This window comes from Leopardus geoffroyi, chromosome B4 (assembly GCF_018350155.1).
Source record: "Leopardus geoffroyi isolate Oge1 chromosome B4, O.geoffroyi_Oge1_pat1.0, whole genome shotgun sequence".
In the NCBI taxonomy this organism is placed as follows: Eukaryota; Metazoa; Chordata; class Mammalia; order Carnivora; family Felidae; genus Leopardus; species Leopardus geoffroyi.
In genome coordinates this window covers 54882374-54895116 of record NC_059341.1, presented here as the reverse complement: position 1 = coordinate 54895116, position 12743 = coordinate 54882374, and the positions used below count along the sequence as shown (strand labels likewise).

At 41.5% G+C, this 12743-nt stretch overlaps 1 protein-coding gene across 1 annotated transcript in view; it reads left to right on the top strand.

Annotated features, from left to right (window-relative positions):
- LOC123590661 (cationic amino acid transporter 3-like) overlaps window positions 1–10560 on the top strand; it is a 69741-nt gene extending 59181 nt beyond the window's left edge. Inside the window, exon 2 of the mRNA XM_045464051.1 lies at window positions 8532–10560. Coding sequence (XP_045320007.1) covers window positions 8719–10482 — 1764 coding nt within the window. The 5' untranslated portion in view covers window positions 8532–8718 and the 3' untranslated portion in view covers window positions 10483–10560. The remainder of the gene's footprint in view (window positions 1–8531) is intronic.
- The last annotated feature ends 2183 nt before the right edge of the window (window positions 10561–12743 follow it).

Below are 12743 nucleotides of genomic sequence, written 5' to 3'. Positions count from 1 at the left end.
TCCCATTCTCTGAGCAGAGCTGTTAGCTTATAACCTTCCAGATGTCAAATCTCACCTGCTGTCAGAACACACTCCATCCAGCCCCTCCGCTTTTGCAAGCCAGACTCGGTGGCTCTGCTTGGTCGGCTGGCCGCCCCTCTGCCCCGTCTCCCTCCCGCCAGTCCGTGGAGCGTGCACCGTCTCTCCCCCCTTTCCTACCTGCTTCCGTGGGTCTCTCGTCTGCTCTTGGCTCCGGAGACTCTGTTCTGCTAGTCTTCTGGCGGTTTTCCGGGTTATTTAGGCAGGTGTAGGTGGAATCTAAGTGATCAGCAGGATGCGCAGTGAGCCCAGCATCCTCCTACGCCACCATCTTCCTCCCCTCAAGTCTTTATGAAACTTCTAGAAAAGCATTTGTTATCCAAACTATCCTTGAGGCTATTCAGGAGGAGCCACGAGGCTTATTGGCAGGAGTATTAACACCCAACCACATAAACCAGGGGAACTTAATGCCTTGGAAAAATGTTTTGAAAATGAAAGGTCCATCAGGAGGGCAGTACCCTTCTTAGAGACAGAGGAGTGAACCCAATGACCTCCAGGAAAAAGGCGAGTGGATAGAGCTGGATGGGAAAGCCAGACAGGCTAAAATTTTCTGGGTGAAATGTTGGATTTGACTGGAGTTCTTCTTGTGGACGTGGGATGAAACTTTTGTTTTAGAGTTTGGAAGGAGCTCAGAGGCTGACAGAAACGTAGGGAGGAGGAGGGTGGGAAGGCAGAGCCAGCATTATTATGGAATTCATACAAACTGGCTTAATGTTCCCTGGCCCCTCTCTGTTTTTCCTTAAGCACATTCCCTGAGCAGCACTTCCTTTGGAAGACACTATTTCCTAATAAAACTGAGATTCATAGACCCAAGATCCTTATTAGGAAATGACTTCAGGAAATGCATTTGAAATAGATGATGGTACCTGTTCTAGTCTCATGTTTACACTTCTGTTTGCCCCTTTGTAACTTTCAATCAATCAATCAATAAGCAAACAAATAAATATTCTAGGAATCTGAAGGTGTAGTGGTCAAATGCATCTACGTATTCTCTTTTTCTGTCCTAAATGCCTTCTTGGTTGTTTCCTACAGTTATTAGGAGATCATAATCCTGGGTAGTGAGAGTTTAAGATGGGAATGTGGAATTCAGAAGGCATATGGATGTTAGCCCTGCCCTTTGGAAAGTGAGACTCTAAAGAAATTTAAGTGACATACCCAGGACATCAGCAGACAGGGAAAATGTTTCAAATGAGCATAAGGATATTCTGTTAAGTTCTAGAGATGTGGATCAGTCAAGATGGCTTAGGAAAGCCTTCCTAGACATGGGAGGAAACTTTGTAGGATAGGGTTGAAAAGAGGTAGAGGGTCAAGACTGGGAAAAAAGGAGTGAGGAGGACATCCATGGCAGGGTAACTTACCCAGGCCAAAGACTCATCACAGGAAAGGTAAGTCAGGATGTGAGGAGCTGAGTTAGGAAGGAGGTGATGGGCCAGAGGGTAGGGGGGATTAGGGTGGATTCTGACAGCTGAGTCAGAGGGTCTGGAGTGAATATAAACTATTGGATTAATCACAGATTATTACAGGGAGAAAGGGTATTTCTGAACATGGCCTTAGAGAATGATGTTTCTCTGTGTTTTTATAAGCTGGATTTGTGATAGTCCCTCTCAGAATTCCTAATCATGGGTTTGCATTCCCTTCTATAAGTTTGGTTGTTCATTTGTTTGTTCTTCCTACTTATGTTGGTGTCATAAAATGTGATTATTTAATTCCTAGAGGTTTTGTTCTTTGGGTTGCTTCTCTGATATCTTCATACTTTGTAGCCACTTTCACTCATCTTCAGTACAAGTGTGAAGAACATAAGGATCACCCAGAACAACTCTGTTGAGGGAAACAGAAATTATCAAAATCATTACCCATTTCTGTCCCTGCCATTTACATGGCCGTCCTCTGGGATTCCTGCTCAGGGTCCATGGATGGACTTCAGAAGAAAGTGGGACAGTTTTTTTTAAATGTTTATTTACTTATTTTTTGAGAGAGAGAGACAGAGAGAGAACAGGGAAGGGACAGAGAGAGAAAGGGAGGGGACAGAAAGAGAGAGAGGGAGGAGACAGAGAATCGAAGCAGGCTCCAGGCTCTGAGATGTCAGCACAGAGTCTGACGTGGGGCTCAAACTCACAAACCATGAGATCATGACCTGAGCCAAAGTTGGACACTTAACTGACTGAGCCACCCAGGCAGCCCTAGGACATTTTTTTTTTGAGGTGACTAACCTCAGAGAGGTCTGTGACTCAACAAATGTGAGGAATAACTGTTGTGTTTTTGTTGGGAGGTAGGTGGCTGGAGATGGTTCCTCAGAGGGAACATGGTACAAGCATCCTTAGTGCCCAGTAAGCAGCCTCCAGAGACAGTTGAAGGAGCTGAAGGAGAAAGAGGAGTTGGTAAAAGGGAAATGGGTTCAGAGGGAACTGGTGGGAGGGGCTCCCCATCTTCCCTTGTTCTCCATCCTCTTTCTAGTGGTATTCCTTTTCTGTGTTTTCCATGTCCTGATGATTACAGATTCCAGTTCTCCTTCAATTTAAATGTATTGATTACCTGTTGTTTATCAGTCCCTGAACCAGGTCCTCTCATAACATCATCTCATGAAATTCCTTTGTTGAATCTGAAGTGCACAGAGTGGAGTCAATCCCTTCCCTAGTGATGGACTATTAGCACCATAGCTTCATGTCAGGCCCCTTTACAATGCATTTTACTTTCCCCATTCATCCTGATCTCTATTCTCATTTCTCCTCCTTATGGAAAGGGGGACTTTCTTTAGTGTATTTAATAAATGCTCTTCCAATCCATGATTTACACATTTAGTTAGATACATTCATCCAGTCAACAACTACACAGTGCTATGTGTCAGGCACAGCTGTACATGCAGAGAATACAGCCAAGAGAAAAAAAATTCTCCTTTCATGCAGCTTACAAATCATGAACAAATAAGTAAATTAAAAATATATTACCTTAAATAGTGATAAGTACTAGGGGAATAAAGGGGCAGGGGATAGGGGCGCCTGGATGGCTCAGTGGGTTAAGCGTCCAATTTCAGCTCCAGCTCAGGTCATGATCTCACAGTTCGTGAGTTCAAGCCATACATACATCGGGCTCTGTGCTGACAGCTCAGAGCCTGGAGCCTACTTCAAATTCTGTGTCTCCCTCTCTCTCTGCCCCTCCCTTCACCCCCCTCTCAAAAATAAATAAATAATTTAAATTTTATTTTTATTTTTTTAATTTTATTATTTTTTTAAATTAGAATATAGTGCAACAATGATTTCAGGAGTAGATTCCTTAGTGCCCCTTACCCATTTAGCCCATCTCCCCTCCCACAACCCCTCCAGTAACCCCCAGTTTGTTCTCCATATTTATGAGTCTCTTCTGTTTTGTCCCCCTCCCTGTTTTTATATTATTTTTATTTCCCTTCCCTTATGTTCATCTGTTTTGTCTCTTAAAGTCCTCATATGAGTGAAGTCATATGATTTTTGTCTTTCTCTGACTGACTAATTTCACTTAGCATATACCCTCCAGTTCCATCCATGTAGTTGCAAAGGGCAAGATTTCATTCTTTTTGATTACCGAGTAATACTCCACTGTATATATATGTACCATATCTTCTTTATCCATTCATCCATTGATGGACATTTGGGCTCTTTCCATACTTTGGCTATTGTCGATAGTGCTGCTATAAACATGGGGTGCATGTGTCCCTTCCAAATAGCACACCTGTATCCCATGGATAAATGCCTAGTAGTGCAATTGCTGGGTCGTAGGGTAGTTCTATTTTTAGTTTTTCTGAGGAACTTCCACACTGTTTTCCAGAGTGGATGCACCAGCTTGCATTGCCACCAACAATGCAAAAGAGATCCTCTTTCTCCACATCTTCGCCAACATCTGTTGTTGCCTGAGTTGTTCATGTTAGCCATTCTGACAGGTGTGAGGTGGTATCTCGTTGTGGTTTTTATTTGTATTTCCCTGATGATGAGTGATGTTGAGCATTTTTTCATGTGTCGGTTGGTCATCTGGATGTCATCTTTGGAGAAGTGTCTATTCATGTCTTTTGCCCATTTCTTTACTGGGTTATTTGTTTTTGGATGTTGAGTTTGATCAGTTCTTTATAGATTTGGGATACTAACCCTTTATCTGATATGTCATTTGCAAATATTTTCTCCCATTCTGTCCATTGCTTTTTAGCTTTGCTGATTGTTTCCTTTGCTGTGCAGAAGCTTTTTATTTTGATGAGGTCCCAGTAGTTCATTTTTGTTTTTGTTTCCCTTGCTTCTGGAGACGTGTTTTAAAAAAGGCAGGGGGAGAGGTCTGTTTTGTATGGTTAGAAGCAGATTATAGTTTTATATGGGGTGATTAGCAAGATGTGCTACACATGTGCTATTTCACCAAATGAAGTGAAGGGAGCAACGATGTAGATATCTGCGCTACAAGTAGTATGGCTATAGGGAACAGAAAGTATAAAGGCCCTGAGATAGGATCTTGCCTGGTATGTTAGGAGGCCAGAATGGTTAGGAAGCCAGTGGCTAGAGACCAATGAGTGGGAAGAGAGAGAAACAGGACTTTGTAGTACATTGGAAATGCAGACTTTGGCTGCTACTCTGAATTGAAATGGAAACTGGTGGAAGATTGTGAGAAGAGGAATGTCATGACATTTTAAACAGATATATGTGTATCCTTGACAAATATAGTGTTTTTTGGCTGTTTTTTAAATGTACATAAATGGCATTGTGCTATACAACTCTTCCCGCTTATATTTTCCTACTTAACAATGTTTCTAGGATCTACCCAAGTTGGTATCTATAAATCTACTTTGTTATTTGTGACTGCTGTGTAGTATTTCATTGTGCACATACACACATTTTATGTATATATCCCTCCAGTAACAGACACTGGCATAGCTTCCAGCTGCCTGCTATCACAAATATTCCTGTGATAAACATGCTCATAGGGCCTCTTTATGGACTCAGGAGAGAGTCCTTGGGGTGTTTACCTCAGGGATTGTGGGGTGGGAGTGTGTGCATTCTTAACGCCACTAAGACTGTGCTTCAGGATGGTGACCCCAGTTACCTACTTCTACCAGCATTGCATGATAGTTTGTATCTTCTCATGAAATTATGTTGATCCAGTAAGGGAAGTGAAGTAAGGTTCCTTATGGATGAGGAAACTGAGGCTTAGAGAGATTCAGCCAATTACCCTAGTTTTTGTAACCAAGTGGAAGAGCCAGGGCTCAAAGCCAAAGTTTTTGATACAATTTCCAGATATAAGATGAGTCATCCATAGGCAAAGATATTATTATTATTATTATTATTATTATTATTATGGTTATTATTATTATTATTATTATTATTATTATTATATTTAAACCTTGTATTTTTCAATGCCTGGTCTAACTCAGTAAGTTTAGGAGTCCCAAGTAATTAGCACCAACATGTATGAGGGTGTTTAATTAGACTCCTTAGAGTTTCAAGGTAAAATATATGGAACAAAACTGATTTCATTTTCTCATGCAGACTATCAGGCTCAAGTTTTAGTGGATGATTTTGAGGCTACAAAATTGTAAGGAGTAACTGATTTGCAAAGTTTGGGAACGTTGGATCAGATTTCAATATTAAGTATTAGATAGATTACATTAACTACATATTGTTTACTAGGAACTGAGCTAAGTACTTTACATGCATCATTTCACTTACTCCTTACAACAACCCTATAAAGTATTTTCTTTTACTCCCATTCGACTGTAGTGGAAACTAAATTTTGAGACATGAACTAATTTGTCCAGAGTTACCAGGTATGAGGCTGAGTTGCAATTTGAACCTGAAGTGTCTACCTGCAGAGCCTTACTCCTAACTAAACTGTGCCGCCTTCCTGTTAAGGAAGCTTTTACAATATCTTTACATTGAAATTGTAGATAATTTCTTGTCCGTTCAGGTGGTTTAGAGCAGTCATGGGAAGTACAGGGCTAGTTGGACAAGAATCTCCAGAGGGAGAAGATATGAAGTCTGAAAATGTCCCCAGGTCTCTTCATTATGTCTCCCTCTGTCCCCCTAAGTAAGATCCTCTGCCTTAGGACATCCCACCTAGATTATAGGGCCTGAGAATGACGCCTTTACAAACATAAGGATTATCTAACTGGCATGGATGGTTGGTTGCCTATAATTCTGATAGTGTTAAAACAAGAATCCTGATAGTGTTAAAACATGTGTCCTCAAAGGCAAACAATTCTTTATAACCTTGTGTGGCTTATACCTGTCATGAATGATGTGTGGTCAAAGTGTTATCATAGCTGGCTTTCCCCCCACACTTTTCCTTTTGCTTGCCTTCCACAAAGAAAGTAATTCCATTTGTATCTTTACCTGAACCAGGTTTATAAAAGTTGCTTGGCTACAAAGCATGTATCTCAAGTCAATATATAGGAATTCTGGCTAATGTTTCTGATTTCTCTTATCATTTTGTGCACTTGTTCAACAAATACTTATTGAACAGTCTCATGGAGGACACAGGTAGTTGATGGAATTCTGATACATTAGGATAAATGGCACATGGGGTAATCTGGGTGCTATGAGAGCACACAGGAAGGGCAGCATAAGGGTCAGGGGAAGTTCCTGGTGAAGTAACCTCTGAGCTAGGGACTGAAAAACAAGTGGGGGGGGGGTAGCTAAGTGATGGGACAAGAGGGCATTAGAGGCAAGGGAGCAGAGTGAGTATAGAATTTCACAGCTGGAGCAGGAACTGGGCAGGGGGTAAAGCTGGAGGAATCAGCACAGGTCAGATGATGAAAGAAGGAAGGACTAGGAAGGAAGGGCAGTGGGAATCACTGAAGGGTTTGAAGCCTGGGTGTGGGTGGAGAGACATGTCAGTCATATTCATAATGTAGAAAGACTCAAATTCTTAACCCTCCTTATCTACTGACCCTCCTTATCTATTTCACATGCTTGTTAGTGGGACTGGTGAGTGGCAAATAAGGAGTCTAGATGGATTTGTAGACAGAAGGTCTGACTCATAACCCAACCTATAGAGAATATTTTTGGTAACATATAGAGAAGACTTTTCAATTTTGACTTGATCTTTCTGTCTTTACAAACCTCTCATAACATTACAAAATTCTCTCAAAACCAGAGCCTGAGTTGGAGGAGAGTGGGGGCTTTATGGCTTTGTTTTCTCTGTTCTCCACTACTCATTTCTGGGGAATTTCTGTGAATTGTTCATCCAAAATCTTGCTCCCCTTAAGGGGGGGGGGGACCATTTGAATAGCAGCAGGGAGTAGAGGAAAAGAAGAAGCACTTGCAGGGTTTATTCATATATATATGTATATGTATATATGTATATATATATGTATATATGCCTATATATATATAGGCATATTCAGAGAGTGGTTTGGGTGAGTTAAAAATAACTCTTTGTGAAAAATTAATAGGGAGTTACAAGTGAGTGTTTTAATAAAGCTCACAGAGCAGAACAGATTCTCCAAGCCATTGGGAGCTGACATCAGAGATGGCTCAGGGCGTTTACAGAGCATCTTGGGGCCAGAGAGGAGACTGTCTGCATAAGTCAGCTCTCCTTCTCTCCTGGAACCTAGGGAGGGAGGAGACAGAAGTAATTGTTTTCATTGTGAGCTACTGAGCGAGGTGACTTAATTTTGTTTCTCCCTACCCATCATACTCTCTTAACAGATATAACTGTAGTTAACTTTTGTCTCATTGTTTTGGGTTAGGATTATTGAATATCACAATTCACAAAACAGCTTTTCTGGCTCTGCTCCCTTCTTAGAAATGGACCCTCAGTTGGCTGCTGTATCCGTTTCTCCACTGTCTCTTCACCAGACAACCTGTTCATCTGGTTCTTGCAGGGAGTTATGAAGCTCCACCCTTTTCTTCTTCTCCTCCTTCCTCTTTTCAAAGTGCCTCTGTGAGCCTATATGGCTAATGTGAAGGGTTGAACTGTACATTCTTTGCCATTAGTGCAGCTTAATGGATGATGCCAAATGATGAGAAAGAGGACCAAAGTGACACCTAAACCTGGCTAGCTGATTTGGGGGTTAAGAATTTTAAGAGTGGAGGACCAATATTAGTATTTTAAACTCAGATTATTATTTCAAAAATGGTTCTGTAATACAATGAGGCCCTTATTCTGTGAATTAATGTGCATAACTCATGCCCAAGCACCGTGCAAACATCTGGTTCATGAATTATTGCATAATACATTCATGCTATGCTGCATTTTACAGCTTGATTAGTACATGAAGCTACATGACTTAGATGAACCCAAATGGGAATATATCATCCAGTGTGTAAAAAAGGAGAATGTTGGAGATATTTGTTACTTTTTGTGGGGGGAAAGCAGGGTTTTTTTTTTTTTTTAATGATGTCTTTTGGTGTCAGTTTCTGGGCTGCAACAGATGACATGGGACTTCTGAATTTCGGTTGGTTGGTAGAACACCATTGTCTAGTAAATATTTATTGTTTACTTAGGCTTTATGGAGGGACAGCATAAAGCAGATGAAATACAAAACAGCAGATTTGAAATCTGAGCAACAGAACTTGGAAGCCCCAACCCAGCTCGACTTAACTCAGCTTCATCAAACTGAATCCCAGACTCCAGGCTTCCTGTGCTTGCTACAGCTCTCTGCTCCTAGAACCCTCTTCAATTCCAGCTACAATGCTGTGTCAGGCATTTCGCAGATTTGGTCAAAAACTGGTTCGCAGACTTCCTAAGGAGCAACAGAGACCTGAGACTGACGCTGCCATAAGCCTGAGCACTCTGGATTTAGTGGTGCTGGGTGTAGACCACATATTGGGCGCAGGTGTGTATGTCCTGGCTGGTGAGGTGGCCAGCAATCAAGCAGGACCATCTTTTGTGATCTGCATTTTGGTGGCTGGCCTATCTTCTGTATTGGCTGGGCTGTGCTATGCAGAGATTAGTTCTCAGGTTCCCCATTCTGGCTCTGCATATCTTTACAGCTTTATCACTATAGGTGAAATCTGGGCTTTCATCACTGCCTGGAACCTCATCTTCTCCTATGTTGCTGATACAGCCATGGTGGCCCGGACATGGAACTTAGCTTTTGATTACCTGCGTGAGAACAGGATCTCTCAGACCCTGCATGAGAACATTGCACCACAGGTTTCCCGTGTCCTTACAGAATATCTAGATTTCTTTGTTGTGGGCCTTGTGTTGTTCCTCATGGAATTGCCGACTCTGAGGATTAATCACTTTCTCCTGGTTAGCAGAGCAGTCACAATGTTGAAACTTTTGATTCTTAGCTTTATCATCATCTCTGGCTTCATTAAGGGGGACCTGCACAACTGGAAGCTCACAGAAGAGGACTACGTAAAGGCTGGACTCAATGACACCTCAAGCTTGGGCCCTCTGGGCTCTGGAGGATTTGTGCCTTTTGGGTTTGAGGGGATTCTCCGTGGAGCAGCTACCTGTTTCTATGCATTTATTGGTTTTGACAATATTGTTACCAGAGCTGAGGAAGCCCAGAATCCCCAGCGTTCCATCCCCATGAGCATTTTGGTTTCACTGCTCATCTGCTTTTTCGTGTACTTTAGTGTCTCTGCAGCACTTACACTTATGTTGCCTTACTACAAACTTCAACCTGGGAACACCTTGCCTGAAGCATTTCTCCATATTGGCTGGGCCCCTGGCTACTACGTTGTTACCTTTGGATTTTTCTGTAGTCTTTCTGCACGCATCTTGGGCTTTATGTTACCCATTAAGCAGTTGATACACAAGATGGCAACAGATGGCCTCCTGTTCCCTGTCCTTGCCTGGATCCATGCTGGCACATACACCCCCATCATGGCCGCTGTGATCTTTGGAATTATTGCAGCCGTCATGATATTCTTCTTTAAACTCACAGAGCTCTTGGACCTCAGGTCAATTGGGTCCCTGATATCTCATTCTCTGGTTGCTCTTTGTGTTCTCATCCTCAGGTATCAGCCTGAGGTGAAGAATGGGGCAAATGAAGCAGAGATGCAGGAGGAGAATGGACCTTCAGCAGGGAGGCTGACTCTACAGCGACTACTTTTTCCAGGCAGTTCCACCCCCACTCCACTCTCTGGCTGGGTTGTCCGTGTTTGCTCATTACTGCTTGTTCTGCCGCTCACTCTTCTTTGCCTGGTGCTGGCCCAGTGGCCAGTTCTGCTTTCTGGAAACCCAGTGTGGATTTCACTGGTTGTGGTGCTCCTGGTGTTCATCACTGGGCTCACTGGGGTCATCTGGAGACAGCCACAGAGCTCCAGTCGCCTTCACTTTAAGGTCCCTGCTGTGCCTCTCCTCCCGCTACTGAGCATCTTTGTGAATGTTTGCCTTATGATGCAGCTGACAGCTGACACCTGGGCCCCTGTTGGTATCTGGATGCTGATTGGGTTTGCTATCTACTTTGCTTATGGGATCCAGCACAGCCTAGTTACTTAATTCCACTTAAATTTGGGCCATGATTTTATATACTGCAATTTTGCTGAATTCACATATCAGTTCTAACAGTTTTTTTTTTTTTTTTTTTTTTTGGTGGAGTCTTTTGGATTTTCCATGTAGAGTATCATGTCATCTGCAATGAGTGAAAGTTTGACTACTTTGCCAGTTCGTATGCCTTTTATTTCTTCTTGTTATCTGATTGCTGAGGCTAGGATTTCCAGTACTATGTTTAACAACACTAGTGAGAGTGGACCTCCCTGTCATGTTCCTGACTCTAGGGGGAAAGCTCTCAGTTTTTCCCCACTGAGGATATTAGCTGTGGGTCTGTCATATATGTCCTTTATGATGTTGAGGCATGTTCCTTCTACTCCTACTTTCTTGAGGGTTTTTATCAAGAAAAGATTCTGTATTTTGCCAAATGCTTTTTCTGCATCTGTTGAGAGAATCATATGGTTCTTATCTTTTCTTTATTAACGTGGTGTATCCATTGATTGATTTGCAGATATTGAACTATCCCTGGAGCTCAGGAATAAATCCCACTTGATGGTGGTGAATAATGCTTTTAATGAATTATTGGAATTGATTTGCTAATGTCTTGTTAAGAATTTTTGCATCCATATTAATCAGGGAAATTGGTCTGTAATTCACCTTTTGGTGGGGTCTTTGTCTGGTTTTGGAATCAACATAGTGCTGGCCTCATAGGATGGGATTAGAAATTTTTTTTCCCCATTTTTTGAAACAGCATCAAAAGAATAGGTGTTAACTCTTCTTTAAATATTTGATAGAATTCCTCTGGGAAGCCATTTGGTCTTGGACTCTTGTTTCTTGGAAGATTTTTTGATTACTGATCCAATTTCTTTACTGGTTACATGTCTGTTCAAATTTTCTATTTCTTCCTATTTCAGTTTTGGTAGTTTATATTCCTAGGTATTTATCCATTTCTCTCAGATTGCTCAATTTGTTGGCATATTATTGCTCATAATTTTCTCTCAGTATTGTTTGTATATCTGCATTATTGGTTGTGATCTTTCCTCTTTCATTTGTGATTTTATTTATTTGGGTCCTTTCCTTTTTCTTTTTGATAAATATGTCTAGGGGATATCAATTTTGTTAATTCTTTCAAAGAACCAGGTCTTAACAACTGATCATTTCTAAAGTTATCTTTACCTAAAAAATTCTAGGATGTCCTCTGGTTCTTCTGTCCTGTGATTCTCCCAGTCAGATCTCTCTTCTGCATTAACTGTGAATATGAAGCACGCCCACTTTCACTATAACTAAGTGTTGGAACTGTAGAGGTACAACAAATAACACTCCATTTCCTCCTCCCATCTTCAGAAGCAATTGATAATCAAGACCTAGAGACAGACGATTAAACCATCAGCTAGATCTGAAACTTGATTGTCTTGCTAATCCTGCCTCACTAAATTAGACAGACTTACCTCTCATCTCAAGTAATGATGAGCACCCCCCAACTCCCACCACAGGAGAGAGTTTTCTCTTATTAGATTCACTTGTGTTTCAGGTTGGAATGCAAGTGTTCTTTGGGCAGGTTGGCCCTGGATAAGAAAAGAAAATCAACTAAAACTGGAAGGGGCTGAGCTAGGTATGCTCAGTGCTGTCTCTTCTATTCACTAATCAAATTCACAATAAAAGAAGTCAGGAATATTACTCTTCTCTTGGGCACTCTTCTTGGGCACTTCAGGAAATGCCACCTTACCTGTAAGGTTTGTGAAAACACAGATTGCTGGGCCCTGTGCCCAGCATTTGGAATTCAGAGGGCCTGGGTGAGGCCCAGAACTTGTACTGCTAACAAATTCCCAGGTGTTGTTGACACTGCTGTTCCAGGGACCACACATGGAAAACCAAAGCTCCAGCTGAAGCTCTTCCACGTGTAAAGATGAAGTGGTGGCAACAAAGATGCAGTTTGAACACTTATCTTCATTTAATGAAACAATCAGATTAAAATGCCATCATTAATCCTCTCACAGTGGGGAACTCATAGTGAATCATTTCACAATGTATATGTCTATCAAATCACCACAATGTACACTTTAAATATCTTACAACTTTATGTGTCAATTTTACTTCAATAAAACTGAAATTTAAAAATATGTATATGTATATATATACATGTACATATTTACATATATACATATACAGTTATCTGTGTGTCTTTATTTTCTTTATTTTATTCCCTGATTGCAGATCATAAGTTATGAGTATATGTTGTTCACCCCAGGGCACTCAGCTGCCTGCCAGGC